The sequence below is a fragment of the Ovis aries genome, chromosome 25, assembly GCF_016772045.2.
Source record: "Ovis aries strain OAR_USU_Benz2616 breed Rambouillet chromosome 25, ARS-UI_Ramb_v3.0, whole genome shotgun sequence".
Classification (NCBI taxonomy): Eukaryota; Metazoa; Chordata; class Mammalia; order Artiodactyla; family Bovidae; genus Ovis; species Ovis aries.
The window spans coordinates 42,223,300-42,240,161 of NC_056078.1; the positions used below are offsets into that span (position 1 = coordinate 42,223,300).

The 16,862-nt window shown below is 47.0% G+C and overlaps 1 protein-coding gene across 7 annotated transcripts in view; it reads left to right on the top strand.

The window, feature by feature from the left end:
• Positions 1–16,862, top strand: part of WDFY4 (WDFY family member 4) — a 267,801-nt gene that overhangs the window by 223,059 nt on the left and 27,880 nt on the right. For all 7 annotated transcript variants that reach the window (XM_042241016.2, XM_042241015.2, XM_042241018.2 and 4 more), the window contains 4 exons: positions 6,861–6,903; positions 8,077–8,196; positions 10,009–10,126; positions 11,499–11,608. In XM_042241016.2, the coding sequence (XP_042096950.1) occupies positions 6,861–6,903; positions 8,077–8,196; positions 10,009–10,126; positions 11,499–11,608 (391 nt within the window). The remainder of the gene's footprint in view (positions 1–6,860; positions 6,904–8,076; positions 8,197–10,008; positions 10,127–11,498; positions 11,609–16,862) is intronic.

The window sequence follows — 16,862 nt, forward strand, 5'->3', positions numbered from 1 at the left end:
ATCTTACTGTGGCTCATGAAATATCATTTGACTTCCTTGTAATTTGCCTCAGTATTTCTTTCTGCTCTTTGGTTTCTGCTCTTTTGGACTTATCTATTTGTTTATTTATTTGGCAAAAAGGTTAAATGTTAAAATTATTTTGCAAATAATAAAATAACATAGGAAAATTAGAAAATGCATATATAGAAACAAAAATATAAAAATACTCTAAACTGTATTACCCAGGTTGAATTAAAAAATAAATTAAATAATTTTCAAATAAATCATTTGAAATACAAAATTAACCCAAGCAATGAAAATTTTGGAAGGTATGAAAAAGGAAAATGAAAAAGTTCGAATGAAAAAGTAAAAATATGGTAAGCCATTAAGTTAGAAATATAGTTAACTATAAAACTTCTTAAATATGTGAATACTAATATCGATCCAAAATGAAATAAAATTGATCATTTAATTTAGACAATAAATGGATTTAACATAATGAGCAAATGAAGACTAGAAAACTAGAAGTTACCCAAACTTCTAAAATGTAGTGCATTTCTAATTAGAATTTTCTAAAAGCATATAATTTAAATTAGAAAATAAGTAATCTGAAGGTTATAAAACATAGATAAACAAAAATAAAATTAATATTTTAAGGGAGAAAATATATGAAAACAATACATTAATTTTTAAAAGTTTATTGAACCATAGTTGATTTACAATGTTGTGTTAATTTCTTCTGTACAGAAAAGTGGATCAGTTATGTCCACACACACACACACACACACACACACACACACACATACACACATACACATACATATATGCACACACATATGGCTTCCCAGGCGGCTCAGTGGGAACAGAACCTGCCTGCCAATGCAGGGGCACAGGTTTGATCCCTGGGCTGGGAAGATCCCCTGGAGAAGGAAGTGGCAGCCCACTCCAGTATTCTTGCCTGGGAAGTCCCTCGGACAGAGGAGCCTGGAGGGCTACAGTCCACGGAGTCACAAGAGCCGCACACGACTTAGCAACTAAACAGCAACAAAGAACACACGTATATGCGTGTATTCTTTGCCATACTCTTTCCCATCACGGCTCGTCATAGAATATTGAATACAGTTCTCTGAGCTGTACAGTGGAACCTTGTTGCTTATTCTCTCCATATATAAGAGTTTGCTTCTGCTAACTCCAAACTCCCATTCCTTTCCATCCCTACCAGCTCCCCACCACCCCTACACTGGCAACCAAACTCTGCTTTCTATATTGTGAGTCTGTTTCTGTTTTGTAGATATGCTGATTTGGATCATATTTTGGATTCCATGTGTGAGTGATATCATGGTGTTTGTCTTTCTCTTTCTGACATTTCACTTAGTACAATAATCTCTAGATCCATCCGTGTTGCTGAAATGGCATTATTACATTCTTTTTGTGGCTAGGTACGATTTCACTGTGTAAATATAAAATATATTACTACATCTTTATTCATTCACCTATCAATAGACATTTAGATTGTTTCCTTGTCTTGGCTGTTGCAAATAGTGCTGCTATGAACATAGGGGTCCATCTGTCTTCTCAAATTACAATTTTGTCTGGGTATATGCCCGAGAATCGAATTGCTGGATCATATGGCAACTTACTTTCAGTTTTTTGAGGAACCTCCTTACTGTTTTCCATGATGGCTGTACCGATTTACATTCCCACCAACAGTGTAAGAGGGTTCCCTTTTCTTCACACCCTTTCCAGCATTTGTTGTTTGTAGACTTCTGATGGCCACTCTGACTGGTGTGATGCATCTCACTGCAGTTTTGATTTTCACTTCTCTAATAATTAGCGATGTTGGGAATCTTTTCATGTGCCTGTTGGCCATCTGTGTGTCTCTTCTGGAGAAATGTCTATGTAAGTCTTCTGCCCATTTTTCAATTGGATTGTTTGAGGTTTGTTGTTGTTGTTGCTGTTGGGTTGTATGAGCTGTTTGTATATTTTGTAAATTAAGCCCTTATTGGTTGCACTGTTTGCAAATATTTTTTCCCATTCCTTAGGTTGTCTTTTCATTTTGTTTATGGCTTCCTTTGCTGTGTAAAAGCTTCTACTCTTGATTAGGTACCACTTGTTTAGATAAATACATTTTAAAATGCAGATATGTAAAACTTTGTAAAAATTAGAGCCACTTGGTTTCAGCATCTAGAGGTAATTTGAAGTTATATAAACCTCCAGACTTTTCATGTATCAGCAGCATCAGGCTTACAGCATAGTTGTGCGATAATAATTCAGTAATTTTGCTAATGTTCATTTTTAACTCCAAATATACCCAAGTTGACAATCAGGTAACTGCCCTCTAATCCAGCCAGAACAAAGATTTTTGTTGTCATTTTTGGGGTTTTGTTGTTGTTGTTTTTGCTTTTGTTTTCTTTTCCCCTTCCGAGGAAAGCAGTTGTCTGCAGAGTCAGGGCCTGGAGCCAAGGTGTGGTCAAGGAATGGTCCAATAGGTGCTCTGCAAAGCCTGGTGTGCTGGACACCCATGGGTGCCTGCACTAGGCTCTAGCAAACCCTAGTGAAGTTCCCTAGTCTGCACATCATCTCTTATCCCACCTCCATTTCCACACCTGAAGACAGAGATCACTGCTATCTCACTGAGTCCTTGTGAAAACTAGACAACAAACAAAAAGTCTTTACAGTTTCTAATGCATTAGATAAATATTATTATTGTTTAATAATAGATTTATACTTGTTAAGACACGAAGTTACAGTAAAAGGGGTCAATATCCTTTAATTCAGGAGGATATCTCTATTTTCCAAGAATGCCTATCTATTACTGGATTTCTACTGACCTACAGGGAAGCACAGTGATAAAGAATCTGCCCGCCCATGCAGGAGATACAAGAGATGCAGGTTCAATCCCTGGCCAGGAAGATTCCCTGGAGTAGGAAATGGCAACCCACTCTAGTATTCTTGCCTGGAAAATTCCATGGACAGAGGAGCCTACTGGGCTACAGTCCATGAGGTTGCAAAGAGCCGGACACGACTGAGCAACCGAGTATGCAAGCATTGACCTACAATCTAGATTTGAAAACTAGACTAAACCCACATTTGCTTCCGAGAAAGGAAAATGAGGAGGGAGTATGTTTCTATTAGCAGTCTCTCAGCTTCTCATGGAAAACTCTGCCCACCCCACAGACTGCTTCCCCAGCATGCTCCTCCAGAGCCACACCCAGGCAAAAGATGCTGGCCTGAGACACAGCCCAGCTCATTAGTAGATGCACTTCCAGTTTGACAAGATGAGTGAGTTTTCTTCTCATTGTGGATTGTATTTTCTTGACACCTCTTAGTTACTCACTAACCCGTTTCACCGTGGCCTCGTATCTGTTTTGTGAATAGAATAGATACAGGAGAATTTGGAGAGGCATCAGTCTTTATGTCTACTTTAGCTCTGGAGGCTCAGTTTCTCTGTAACCAGGCTCCTCCTGGTTATTTTATTAGTGTCTAAGGACTAGCCATAGCCTCCTAATCCCAGAGCTGAGAAGGACAGGCAGGGACACCTCAGATCCCATCCTTTCCTGGGCTGAGAGGGTGTAGCCTCCAGCCAGATGAGTCCACTGGCAGAGACCATTCTGGCCTGGGCTAGCCTACCCTCTGAAGGCCGCTGGCAGGCTTCTCTACCAGCCTCCTAGGAGAGATGTGAGCTCCTGGGCTATGCCTCTGGCTCATTCTGAGAGACAGGCTCAGGGTAGACTGGAGGTGCCAATCAGGGGGAGCTGGACTAAAGGGACTGGAGTCAAAGGCAAGACAGTGAGGCAGGCCATGGGCACTGGGGTTCTGGGGTAGAGAATGCCCCAGTACCATGTGGCAGCGGTACTCAAGCTTCGACCACTTCTAGGGCTTCCTGGACACAGACTTGATTAAAGTGAAGCAGCACAGGTGAAAATCACCCTCAAAAAAGGAAAGAATTTGAACCCAGCCTAGCCGTTGACCAGCCACAAAGTTCTACTTGATAGCGTCCCACCTATGGAAGTCTTCCGGAGGAGTTTAGACACCTGTCTTGGGGTGAGGGTGAGTTGGTAAGATGTCCTCTGTGAGCCCACCATGACAGGCCACCTTCGGGTTAAGCAGAATGACCTACCTAGGCCTCAGTGACTTTAAACTCTTTCATTCTTCTCAGCACCATCCCAGGTGGCCTGAAGGCCTGGACTCTTGCCCCATAGATGCCATGGCAGCCTGAGCTGGCCGAGCAGGAGGTCTGATTCGCAGGCGGCACAATTATTCCAAGAGCTCTCAGAATGGTACTGGCAGAACAAGGCAGGTCTTGACCAGAAACAAATCTTCACTCGTTTCCCACGCTCTTCTTCCTCCCAGAGTAAAAAGAATCAGTCCTGCTCTAGGGTAGCGTCCACACCCACGAGAGCTATGCCTGCCGAGGGAGCCCTGTGCACACCTGTGCTAGCCTGTCCCAGACCCATGGCCACACTTGCCCCCCAGCACTTCTGGGTCAGCCATGTTTGAAGGATGAGGTAACAGCAATTCAGAGCAAGCAAGTGGTGGGGCAGAATTTGAACCCAGGTTCTAAGTGACTCCAAAGATGCTTTTCCCCATGTGGGCTCCCTCCCACCTTAGATGAGCTTTAGAAAGCCAAGAGTGATCTCTGGCATCTTGTTTAATCTACAGCTTATGCTGTAATTATGGGATAGTATCAGTTCTGAAAGAAGGACTTTAATGATGAGATATTCATAAAATTCACATAGACCATTCCAAAAGTTCTATAATTGCCTTCAGATGAACATAATTTTTTGAAAAAAAAAGAAATCTTTCAGAGAGAACTCACCTTTGGTTAGGTGAGTTTCTGGGCACTGCTGGTAATGGTGTCTTTTTTTGATGGTAATGAAATGATGGATCTTCCTTGGAGCTCATAGCTGGTGAAATGAGCAGTAGGATGGTAAACTGCCTTTATCTTCTGCATGCCATTCCACATGATGGCAATGTCACAAAAGACCACAGGCAAAATTCTAGAACTTTTTCTGGAAGAGGAAAAACTGAGGCCCTCTCTTTTCCTGGACTTTTGCTCCCCTATTCCTCGTCCACTGTCAGATTTCTAAACGTACCAAGTTCAGCAGGCTTTGCTGTACTGACTCCATACCCTTGAAGCTCAGCCCCACATCCTCAGAAAGGCTCAGAACACATTCTTTTCAAGGTCGAGACCTTCGCTGTCTCCAGCCTGGGCTCTGTTCTCATTTGTAGCCTTCAAAGCTTTCTGAAACTGGGGGCTTCCGGTTTATAGACCGGGTAGAAAAGCTTGTCTCCACTTGAGCCTTTGCAAGCTAATGCAATAGATGTGACCATGTTTTGTCTGTTTGCTGTTGTTACTGTGCGCCTGAATGAAAGGGACTGAAATGATGATTTCTCTACTGAGGGGAAGAGATGAATCCCAGCAAGGGAGTTGCTTTCTGTTTGTAGAAAATCTGCCTAGGAAGATACTGAACGAGGAAGGGTGGGGAGCCTGGACAGACACCACAGCAGTGCTGTGATGGAAGATGAAGAGGTGCTGGCCTGCTGGGGCACTTGGGCACCAGGCCTTGTCCACATGAAGTCCAGCCCCTGTGGGCTGAGGGTCCCCGTGGGATGCACGCGGAAGCAGAGTCCCTGGGTACCTGAACAGCACTGAGGCAGAGGTCATGGCTGAAGAGTGGCCGGTCTTGATTTGGCTTGGAGGAACATCCGGAACGAAACCTGGTTTGGGGAGCAGAAGGGGCATCTCAGGGAAACAGAGAAGAAAAGAAATAGAGCTGGAAAAGGAACCACAGAACCCTTAGAGGCCAAGGAACTGGGGTTCATACATTCTTGCTGAGCAGAAGCAGCATGTCACATGGAGAGGTTCCTTCCCTATGCCCTCCCCAACCCTGCATCCGACACGCTTTGACAACTCTTCCCTACCACATGGCTTAAGATGGTGTTTCTTTGGTTTGATTTGTTCCTTAATTATATATGTGGTCATATAAATCGTTACAACTTCCTAAGAGACCAGTTTGGCAATACGTAGCGCACTTGATAATTCTCATAGTTTCTAGCCTAGCAGTACTGTTGCCAAAAATGTATCTCGCGGATATATTCAGAGATTCAAATTATGAAATCATTACAAGATTCAAGTCTCATAAATCACAGAGATTGATGTCCAAAGGTGATCACACAAACATCATTCATGAGGACCAAGCCCAGCACAGGGGAAGCTCCCACCAGGTCCCCTCCCTCTGTGCCAAGCTGCCTAGCTGCTGTGGCCACAGGACAATGTGGGCACCTCTAGGAGCAGGGTGGAGACCTGCGTGGATAAGATGATCCCACATACCAAGAACAATTCCTTTTAAATTGTGTGAGCAAATAGACTGCCATATGGCTAAAACTCTTTTGGAAATTAACTAGATATTTCTTGTGTGGGAACGGTAGTTTGCAGACTATTATTTTATACCTCATGACTTTCTTTATCATCTGCACTTTTTAGCCATACATCCACGTGTCGGTATATTATATTCACAAATAATGTACTGTAGTCACATGTATTTTGTTCACATGGGCATAGGCCAAGCTGTGGTTATGGGAAATCCAGTGTAAAGTGTGAGACTCCAGACCTTCTCCCGCATGGCCCTGGGACTTCCCAGGGCCATGCTTCCGGCAGCAGTATATTCTGAAATCATATAATAGCAAGGGGGATGGCAAGAACCCAGCCTTCAATAAGGCAGTGTGGGAGCAAGAAGAGCTTGGGAAATAACCTTGCTGCTCTGGGAAGCTGATGGCCATTCTGGATGCCCCAACCCCACAAAGCCCCAGGAAGTTCCACCCCTCCCTCCATTCGTGCCTGAGACATTTGGTCACCACCCTCATTCTCTCTCCCACAGGAGGTACCCCAGCTCCGACAGGACCATGCTGCAGAAGTGGCAGGTACAGTGACCCCTCAGGACACTGTGGGTTCGAGGAAACCCTCAGGAAAGCAAATCAGCAAATAGCTTAGGCCCCAGGAATGAAGGGAGAAAGCACACTGGTGAATCAGGAGGGATCTTGTTTTACTAATTTGTTCAAATGTCTCAAGTATTTCCCTGAAAAGATCTCAGTGATGAAAGGCGATTCTGGAGTCAGGGCTGGGGAGTTAGTGTGAGCATGTGTGTACACGTACCTAAGCCCTGTGTGCACACACATGCTCCATCCATGGAGGTGTACACGTATGTATGAATGAACACACAACTCAGGAAGGCACAGCATTCACTTCACTTCCTGGAAGGTCATGTGTGGCTCACAGCCTGGATGAACTGACACTCTGCCTCGGGTTCTCAGTGGAAGGAAAGGACCCCAAGAAAGACAGCCATACAGAGCCCAGGCAACAGGAAAGTAAATCTTGGTCACTCATGTCCAAAATCCTTTCCCAAGGAGCAGGCCAAGGAAAGGAAAGACCGACCACAGCAAGCAGGTACCATCAGAGACGTTGTCTCTACTGGCTGCTCATTAGCCAAGTGGCCTTGGTGAATTTTTCCCAAATATAGCCCCTGACTCCATTCATGACTATATGTCTTGAAACAGAGGGCCCTAAGAATACGGAGTATCCTAACTGGCAGAGTCAGAAGAAAGAAAGTTCAGGTTCCTAAGAAAGCAGATCATCGGGCCTGTTGGTGAGGGCCTCTTTCCTGGTAACTGCAAAGAAACCCCAGCTTGTATTTTCTATCATGAAGCAGTCAGCAGTAAGAAGGTCTGGTATTTGTGCCATTATTTAAATCAATTTTTGAGTATCACCCAACAGTTAACACAATAGAATGCTTTAGCCTTGGCTTGGACCTCGGAGCTGTGTTTTTTTTCCGAGTCTATTTCGCTTCCTGACTATATTTGCTTCAGCTCATCTTGGAATTAGCGTCGCCACCCCGAGTCGCCCCAGCCCAGCCGCAAGGCTCACTGGGAGCGGAGTCGCCCGGCTCCAGGCGCAAGGCTCACTGGGAGCGGCACGGCTACATGCCTTCCCACCTGCGCAGCTCGGGCCCCATGCTTAGGTCTAGGAGTTAGACCCATGTGGCTCTCAGGAGGAAACCAGCAGTGTTGGGCTTATCCCAACCTTTTCTCTTCTGGCAGAAAAGAGACATCAGCAACTTCGAGTACCTCATGCACCTCAACACCCTGGCTGGGAGGACCTACAATGACTACATGCAGTATCCAGTGTTCCCCTGGGTCCTGGCCGACTACACCTCCCAGGTACATGTTCACGTGGGTGGTATGCAGGTGTCCTGTGAGTCTTTGACCCTGATGTCCAGAGCACCTGAGGTCAGGCTCAGTCCACCTGGGCCTGAGGGCTGCTCCAGGCTTGGCCCTCACCTGGCCTTTGGAGTCTGGGTGCCTGGGTTCCTGTCCCAGCCCCACATGACTAGGACAGTATCTGACATGTGCCCCAGAGGGTTTCCTGGCTCACAGCTACTGTGAAGGCAAGAGATGGCCATCTGCTGAGATACTGCCAAGGGCCAACACTGGTCCGTCAAGTGAAGAGGGCCATACGGTGTATTCCTGGAACCAACATGTAGAGAGGGAGAGGGAGGGAGGGGGAGAGAGCGAGAGACACAGAGATCCAGTGAGAACAGACTCCTCCCCTGTAACCTGACTTCAGTAACTGAGATGACGGTATGTGGAGGTGATGATATCACCCTGGATCTGGACTGAGACATGTAGCCCTAATGGAGGCTGATGGGAAGACTGGCTCATTGCTTTTTTGCCCTCTGTCCCTGGACCTCAGCAAGCAGAGGAGGGAGGAGCAGAAAAGTGACAAGCTCGGCCAAGGTGATGCCACTGGGGGACAGCCAGGCTATGGAGCAGTGTCCTGACTGCCTGGGCTCCGGCCACAAGGAGACGTGTGGGGCTGTGTATGTAAATGACCTGTACAGATAAGCCCTGCCCAGTGCTGCCTCGAGCTGTTTAGACAGCTCACCCCCAGAATTTGGGAAAGGGCCTCAGTCTTTTGTGAGCTCCCATCCCGTGAGACACGACACAGCAAGCCTTTTCTCACAAGCCATACATTGCTTCTCATTGCGCAACCATCTGGGACTAAGGTGTTTCAGAAAGGAAACTTGCCAATCCTAGCTTCAGCTCACAGATCACATATGGGTGGGTCCCCAGCCCATTTTGTTTAGCCCATATCCTGTATGAAAATTTAATTTCTTATCAGTGTTTAAAAAGTGGGAGATTTCTTCTAAAAAGCTGGTATTCCAATACCTTTCGGAGAATTTGGAGGTGTGGCAATGGGGAAGCCCCACTCTGCCCTGGCAGCATCAGCTGTAGCCGAGGGGGTTTCCATGGTGCTGTCACTCAAGGGGTCTCAGGAGCTTCACTCCTGCCCCCTTTTCTCACCAGCCATGGTGGCCGGCCCTGCCTCCCCAGGAAAACTGATGATTCACTGCTAGTGGAAAGGAAGAGGCATGTAGAGAAATGCCTCCTTCTATAAAGACACGCAAACCCAGAGGACACCCAGCCCTGAAAACTCGTCATGGTGCTACTGTTGTGCATTCCAAGGGCAGGGGAAGGGGCGCCAAGACTGCTTTCACCGCCCCAAAAGGGAGGTGCCTCCCAAAACACGAGGCCATTGCTCTCATTTCCTCCCCAGACGGACGCCTTCTGACTGCCTACGAAATCAGTTTGAGTTCTAAGCAAGAACCCTGAACCGCAAACTGCTCAGCGAGGGCAGAAGCCAGGTATCCATTGACAACAGGGATTCTTTTAAAAGTCTCTCGGGTAACTGGTGGCAATGTTCTGATCTGGGTCAACTTGGAAGAGTTCAGTGTGAAATCAATCTTCCCCTCCTCTCATTTTCCATCTCTCCCCTATTAAGTCTTAGTGGATCACTGGCTGTGGGGCCATAAAACCCTACCAGGCCTGCTAATCACCAGAGGAGGGGGGTCAGACCGAACGACAATAAACCAATAAAGAGAACCATAAAACTAAAGACCGTGGCTCCTGCAGTCTCACGGGGGCACAAGAGGGTCCCGGGGAGTTAACTCCAGCTGCACATTTACTTTCTAGACATTGAACCTGATGAATCCCAAGACATTCCGTGATCTTTCTAAGCCCATGGGAGCTCAGACCAAGGAAAGGAAGCTGAAATTCATCCAGAGGTTTAAAGAGGTTGAGAAGACTGAAGGTGAGTAGATCCCAGCTTGATTTTTTTCTGCAATGCTCTTTATCTGAATGCTTTGAAGTGAGAGTTGGTAATGATTTAGGTGTCATCCAGCCTACAGACAATTGCATTTGGATAGAGAACTCCCTGGAGAAGGCAATGGCACCCCACTCCAGCACTCTTGCCTGGAAAATCCCATGGACGGAGGAGCCTAGAAGGCTGCAAGTCCACAGGGTCACTGAGGGTCGGACACGACTAAGCGACTTCACTTTCACTTTTCACTTTCATGCACTGGAAAAGGAAATGGCAACCCACTCCAGTGTTCTTGCCTGGAGAATCCCAGGGACGGGGGAGCCTGGTGGGCTGCCGTCTCTGGGGTCGCACAGAGTCGGACACGACTGAAGCGACTTAGCAGCAGCAGCAGCAGCAGCAAAGAACACCCAAACCCAGCAGTCTGCACCCTGGTTGCCTGTGAGAATCACCTGAGAAGCTCGTTAAAAATGTTAATGTCCAGGTCCCACCCCTGGAAATCATGATTTAAATCAGTCTGTGATGGGGTGCACTCCAGGTGATTCCGACAGGAAATCAGGAGTGAGCGCTGCGGTGCTAAGTGCTAAAACACCTCCATTCCCGGGCGCAGGAAAATGACATCCGCTCAGCGCTTTCTGTGTGCCAGGGCAGACCAGCCTGCATTAGCACACTCAATGGCCCATTGTAAAGAGAAGGAAATTGGAACTCAGACGTCAGGCAACTCACTGAAGGTCACAGCCTCTGAGCTGCAGAGCCTGCATCCATCTGGCCTAGAACCCGGTTCCCAGATGCATCGTCCCCGCGCTCCCTTTACAGTCTCTGCCGCTTTCACACGCCAGCTGCACTCTTAGAGCCTTTCTGTTTGTCTTTGGATCTGTTCACCTTTTAAACATCAATGGATGTATTTTAAAGAGAACATTTTCTGTCATATATTTGATGCCAGCTATACTGGTTTTCTCAAACACTTTGAACTAAAACATGAAACTACCAAACTAGGAACATCCTAGTGAGCCGTAAATGAACATGTGTCCCGGAGGCAGCACGTTTCAAAAGGCTCACTCAGCCCCGAAGCCCTGCCTTTGGTGAGCAGGTTCTCTGCAGGCTGAGGAGCTCTTCTGCATCCCACACTGCCCTGAGGCCCCTGCCCACTTGCTAGGACCCGCGCCATGTGCAGGACTGCTACTCAAGCTCTGGGGGGAGATGGGAGGGGCGGGCAGGCCACGGGCGGGGATGCGACCCAGGCCTGTGCTTTCATTGCAGGAGACACGGCCGCCCAGTGCCACTGCTACTCAAGCTCTGGGGGGAGACGGGAGGGGCGGGCAGGCCACGGGCGGGGATGCGACCCAGGCCTGTGCTTTCATTGCAGGAGACATGGCCGCCCAGTGCCATTACTGCACTCACTATTCCTCGGCCATCATTGTTGCCTCCTTCCTGGTCCGGATGCCACCCTTCACCCAGGCCTTCTGCTCTCTGCAGGTGAGCGTCCCTGACCCCCTACACACATACACACACACACACGCACACATGTACACACACAAACACACACATGTGCACACTCACACACGCACACACACATGTGCACACACGCACATACCCATGCACACACGCATATGCACATACATGTGTGTACGCACACACGTGCCCACACGTGCACACACGTGCACACCCATGCACACACATGCACACACATGCACACACATGTACACACAAACACACACGTGCATGTGCACGCACACACACGCACACACGCACATGTGCACACTCACACACGCACACACCCATGCACACACACACATGCACATACATGCGTGTATGCCCACACGTGCCCACACGTGCACACACGTGCACACCCATGCACACACATGCACACACACGCACACACAGAGCTAGCTCTTGCAGGCTAAGAGCTAGGCTTGGACAAGGCAGGGACCCCCCTGCTAGAAATCCAGCCTTGAGCCCATGATCCGCACTTGCCACTGCTTCCAGGACCCTGGACCATCCAGCTGAGGCAAGCTACTCTTCATGGACACACCGCCATGTCTATCCAACAGTCTCACCAAAAAAACTGAAAAATAAGGAATGAGATATGGGGGAACATACTCAACATAAACAGGTCTTAGTGGGAAAGGAGACACAGGAAGCTTGAAGACCTCCTTGCAGGTTAGGTAGGTGGTCACAGGCTAGAAAAATAAACACAAAGAAGGAAAAATGAAAAGAATATCACTTGTGATGTCAGAATGCATAAAACTATGCTAAGTACAAGTCTGAAGGCTTAAAAAAGACAAGCAAATTACTTTTAATACTGAAATGAACAGCTAAACTGGAGAAGGAAACTCACCAATTTGCCTACCCATAAATTAACAGAACATCATGCCAGCTTAAGGTTGCCAGATTTCACAAATACAAATGCACGATGCCCAGGTAGATTTGAATTTCAGATAAACAGTGGTTTATACTAAAAAATTATTTGCTGTTTATCTGAGATTTAAATTTAACTGGACATCCTATATTTTACCTGGCAGTCCAATACAGGCTAGAAGCAGGCCAGTATGATCCTGAGTGGATGCTAGTGTCAGGACACATGGAACAGCTGGGATAAAGTGCCTCATGGGAGGCTGGGATGCTTTTCTCTCTCTCCCTCTAATGCTACCACCAGGATCTTGAATTAAGGTCATCCAGGGGCATAAGGTTTGACTGGGGAGAGCCATGGGTATCCCAGTTGCAGATAGCTGGCTCAGCCAACTCCAAAGAGAACACAGCACAGCATCCAAGCTTAGGGACTCTTGATCGAGGCCTTTTAAGGGTCCTACAGAATAGGAAGACGTGGCCACGGAGGGTAACAGGCTGCTGAACTTTCAGGGACTCACTCTGACAGCCAAGCTTCACAAAAGGAAAAGCACGAGCATCCCAGGAAGTGTGTGTTTCAGTCTGACTTCACCAGCAAGTTCACTCCTTACAGTTACTCAGATGACCTTGACCCCAAGACAAAAGGCCGCTCTGAGTCAAACCTAAAGCAATCATCCGGGCCCTGGGTAGGTACAAATAGGCAATGTCAAGGCTCTCTCTCCAACTGGCAGCAGACCCCTCCTGTCTTGTTTCTTGGCACAATCCTCTCTCTCCTTGAAGGCATGGATTGTCTAGACATTATATAACCCCCCTCCCTGGAAATTAACTCAAAAATAACAAGCGTGCTTCCCCTGAGTCTTTCTCAGGCAACAAGCATTTTAAGTAAGTTTGGTTTGGAGGACAAATGGCCCCTGAGCTGTTCCCCATGCCAGGAATCCCATCCAGCTGTTCAGCATCAACCCACGTGGAGGGATGAGCCCGCCTACCATGACGGCGCTGCCTCCCACGATGGCTTTCCACCCTGGGAGCTCTGGGTGCTTCAGAAGTTTCCCCTCGCCCCTTCTGTCTCACCAAGTACAGCCCCATCTCTACCTGTTGCAAAGGGTCTTCTCACAGAGAGACGAGGCAGACTGAACTAGAAACATCGAACTGTGAGATTTATATCCCAGGTATTTTACTTTATTTCTGCATATTATTTTACTCTGGAAATGAGGGTTAATGACGCACATCTCACTGAACCACGAGACTGAAGGAGGAAATGCGGGCAAAGCCCCTCGCTCAGGGCTGATGCCGTGAAGGGGGTCAATCGCCCTTGTTCCTGTCTTCCCCCTGCCGTCCACCAGATCTAATCTGAGCCAGCCTGAACTGGTGCGAGCTGCCCCTCTCTGGTTTAAGCTAATTCAAGACAGTCTGGACTGTGTCAAAGCATTCCACATGGCGTGAGCCAGATGAAACGGCTGTGCTGCCAACCTACTGGCTTAAAGTCACTTTGAAGCTAATCACACGGGTCTGAGCTTATTCTAGCTAGTTTGGTCCAATGACGACCAGCCCAAAGTGGCTTGAGATGGTCTAAACCCATGTGAGATGGTCTAAACCAGTGTGAGATGGTCAAAGCCAATTTCATTTGCTTTTACATGGCACCAATGCCGTCATATTAGCTTGAGTTCTTTTGACTCCAGTGCTTACGTCTGATGTGACTCCTGGTTTTTCTGGGTTCAACTCTTTCTGGGACACATTGGCTCATCCAAGTTGACATCTCCATGATGCTTCTGAATTGGTTTCTCCTTCCGACTTTGAACTGCCACTTCTAGTGGGTCACTACTAGTCCAAGCCTTGGAACCAGCCAAAGAACCGACTGACTCTGCTTTTCCCTTATCATAAAAAAGAAACTGTAGTCTCTAGGGAATGAATACAACAGCTACATCTAGGGGGAACGTGCGTGGCTCCCATCTGCGAGTCCTGGGGCCTGTGCAGACCTCCTTAAGAATGATCTGGTAACTTCCTGGAGTCAGGCGTCTCCCTCCATTTCACTCTGCCTCCTGGGGATAGACTCGTTTCTTCTCAAAAGACTTTTGCTTCACCTCTGTATGGTGACAAGGAAAGGAGCCTCCCTACATTCTCAGCAGCCCAAGACTTCCAGCCCCCATCCCCAGCACGGATCCCAGAGTGGAAAAGTGGAAGAAAGGTGGAAAGGTGCAGAATCCAGGCAGTGAAGCTGTTCTCACTCATCTGGAGAGCAGGGACGTGAGTACGTCCAGCATCTCCAGAGCAGGAGCACATGCAAGAGTCAGCAGAAGAAAGTGCATGCTCTTGCTCTGGATGAAGCAAAGTCTGCCTCTGAGCTATCACGTGACTGAGCCACAGTGACGCGCTGGATCCGCGACTGGACCAGAAGGGCTTTGGTGTGGAGAGCGGGTGCCTGTGCACTCCCCCTGTGGTCTGATGGAACACAGGTGCAGCGTTCTTTGGGCTATAGCCTGCCCACTGGGCACTGTGCAGAGGGGTGTGGGCAGCTTAAGAATGGCAGTGTGGCATATTCTGATTCCTAGGAATAAGGTTTGCTTTATGCTTTTCACAGTTAAATCTTATTCAGTTCAGTTCAGTCAGTCCGTCGTGTCCAACTCTTTGCGACCCCGTGAATCGTAGCATGCCAGGCCTCCCTGTCCATCACCAACTCCCAGAGTTTACTCAGTCTCACGTCCATCGAGTCCGTGATGCCATCCAGCCATCTCATCCTCTGTCGTCCCCTTTACCTCCTGCCCCCAATCCCTCCCGGCATCAGAGTCTTTTCCAATGAGTCAACTCTTTGCATGAGGTGGCCAAAGTACTGGAGTTTCAGCTTTAGCATCATTCCTTCCAAAGAAATCCCAGGGCTGATCTCCTTCAGAATGGACTGGTTGGATCTCCTTGCAGTCCAAGGGACTCTCAAGAGTCTTCTCCAACACCACAGTTCAAAAGCATCAATTCTTTGGTGCTCAGCTTTCTTCGTAGTCTAACTCTCACATCCATACATGACCATTGATGGACCTTTGTTGGCAAAGTAATGTCTCTGCTTTTCAATATGCTATCTAGGTTGGTCATAGCTTTTCTTCCAAGGAGTAAATGTCTTTTAATTTCATGGCTGCAATCACCATCTGCTGTGATTTTTGAGCCCAAAAAAATAAAGTCTGTCACTGTTTCCCCATCTATTTCCCATGAAGTGATGGGACTGGATGCCATGATCTTCATTTTCTGAATGTTGAGCTTTAAGCCAACTTTTTCACTCTTCTCTTTCACTTTCATCAAGAGGCTTTTGAATTCCTCTTCACTTTCTGCCATAAGGGTGGTGTCATCTGCGTATCTGAGATTATTGATATTTCTCCTGGCAATCTTCATTCCAGCTTGTGTTTCTTCCAGTCCAGTGTTTCTCATGATGTACTCTGCATATAAGTTAAATAAGCAGGGTGACAATATACAGCCTTGACGTACTCCTTTTCCTATTTGGAACCAGTCTGTTGTTCCATGTCCAGTTCTAACTGTTGCTTCCTGACCTGCATATAGGTTTCTCAAGAGGCAGGTCAGGTGGTCTGTATTCCCATCTCTTTCAGAATTTTCCATAGTTTATTGTGATCCACACAGTCAAAGACTTTGGCATAGTCAATCAAGCAGAAATAGATGTTTTCTGGAACTCTCTTGCTTTTTCCATGATCCAGAGGATGTTGGCAATTTGATCTCTGGCTCCTCTGCCTTTTTTAAAACCAGCTTGAACATCAGGAAGTTCATGATTCACGTATTGCTGAAGCCTGGCTTGGAGAATTTTGAGTATTTGGAATTGTGCGGTAGTTTGAGCATTCTTTGGCATTGCCTTTCTTTGGGATTGGAATGAAAACTGACCTTTTCCAGTCCTGTGGCCACTGCTGAGTTTTCCAAATGTGCCGGCATATTGAGTGCAGCACTTTTACAGCATCATCTTTCAGGATTTGAAATAGCTCAACTGGAATTCCATCACCTCCAGCAGCTTTGTTCATAGTGATGCTTTCTAAGGCCCACTTGACTTCACATTCCAGGATGTCTGGCTCTAGGTGAGTGATCACACCATCGTGATTATCTTAGTCATGAAGATCTTTTTTGTACAGTTCTTCTGTGTATTCTTGCCACCTCTTCTTAATATCTTCTGCTTCTGTTAGGTCCATACCATTTCTTTCCTTTATCGAGCTCATCTTTGCATGAAATGTTCCCTTGGTATCTCTAATTTTCTTGAAGAGATCTCTAGTCTTTCCCATTCTGTTGTTTTCCTCTATTTCTTTGCATTGATCGCTAAGGAAGGCTTTCTTTTCTCTTCTTGCTATTCTCTGGAACTCTGCATTCAGATGCTTATATCTTTCCTTCTTTGCTTTTCACTTCT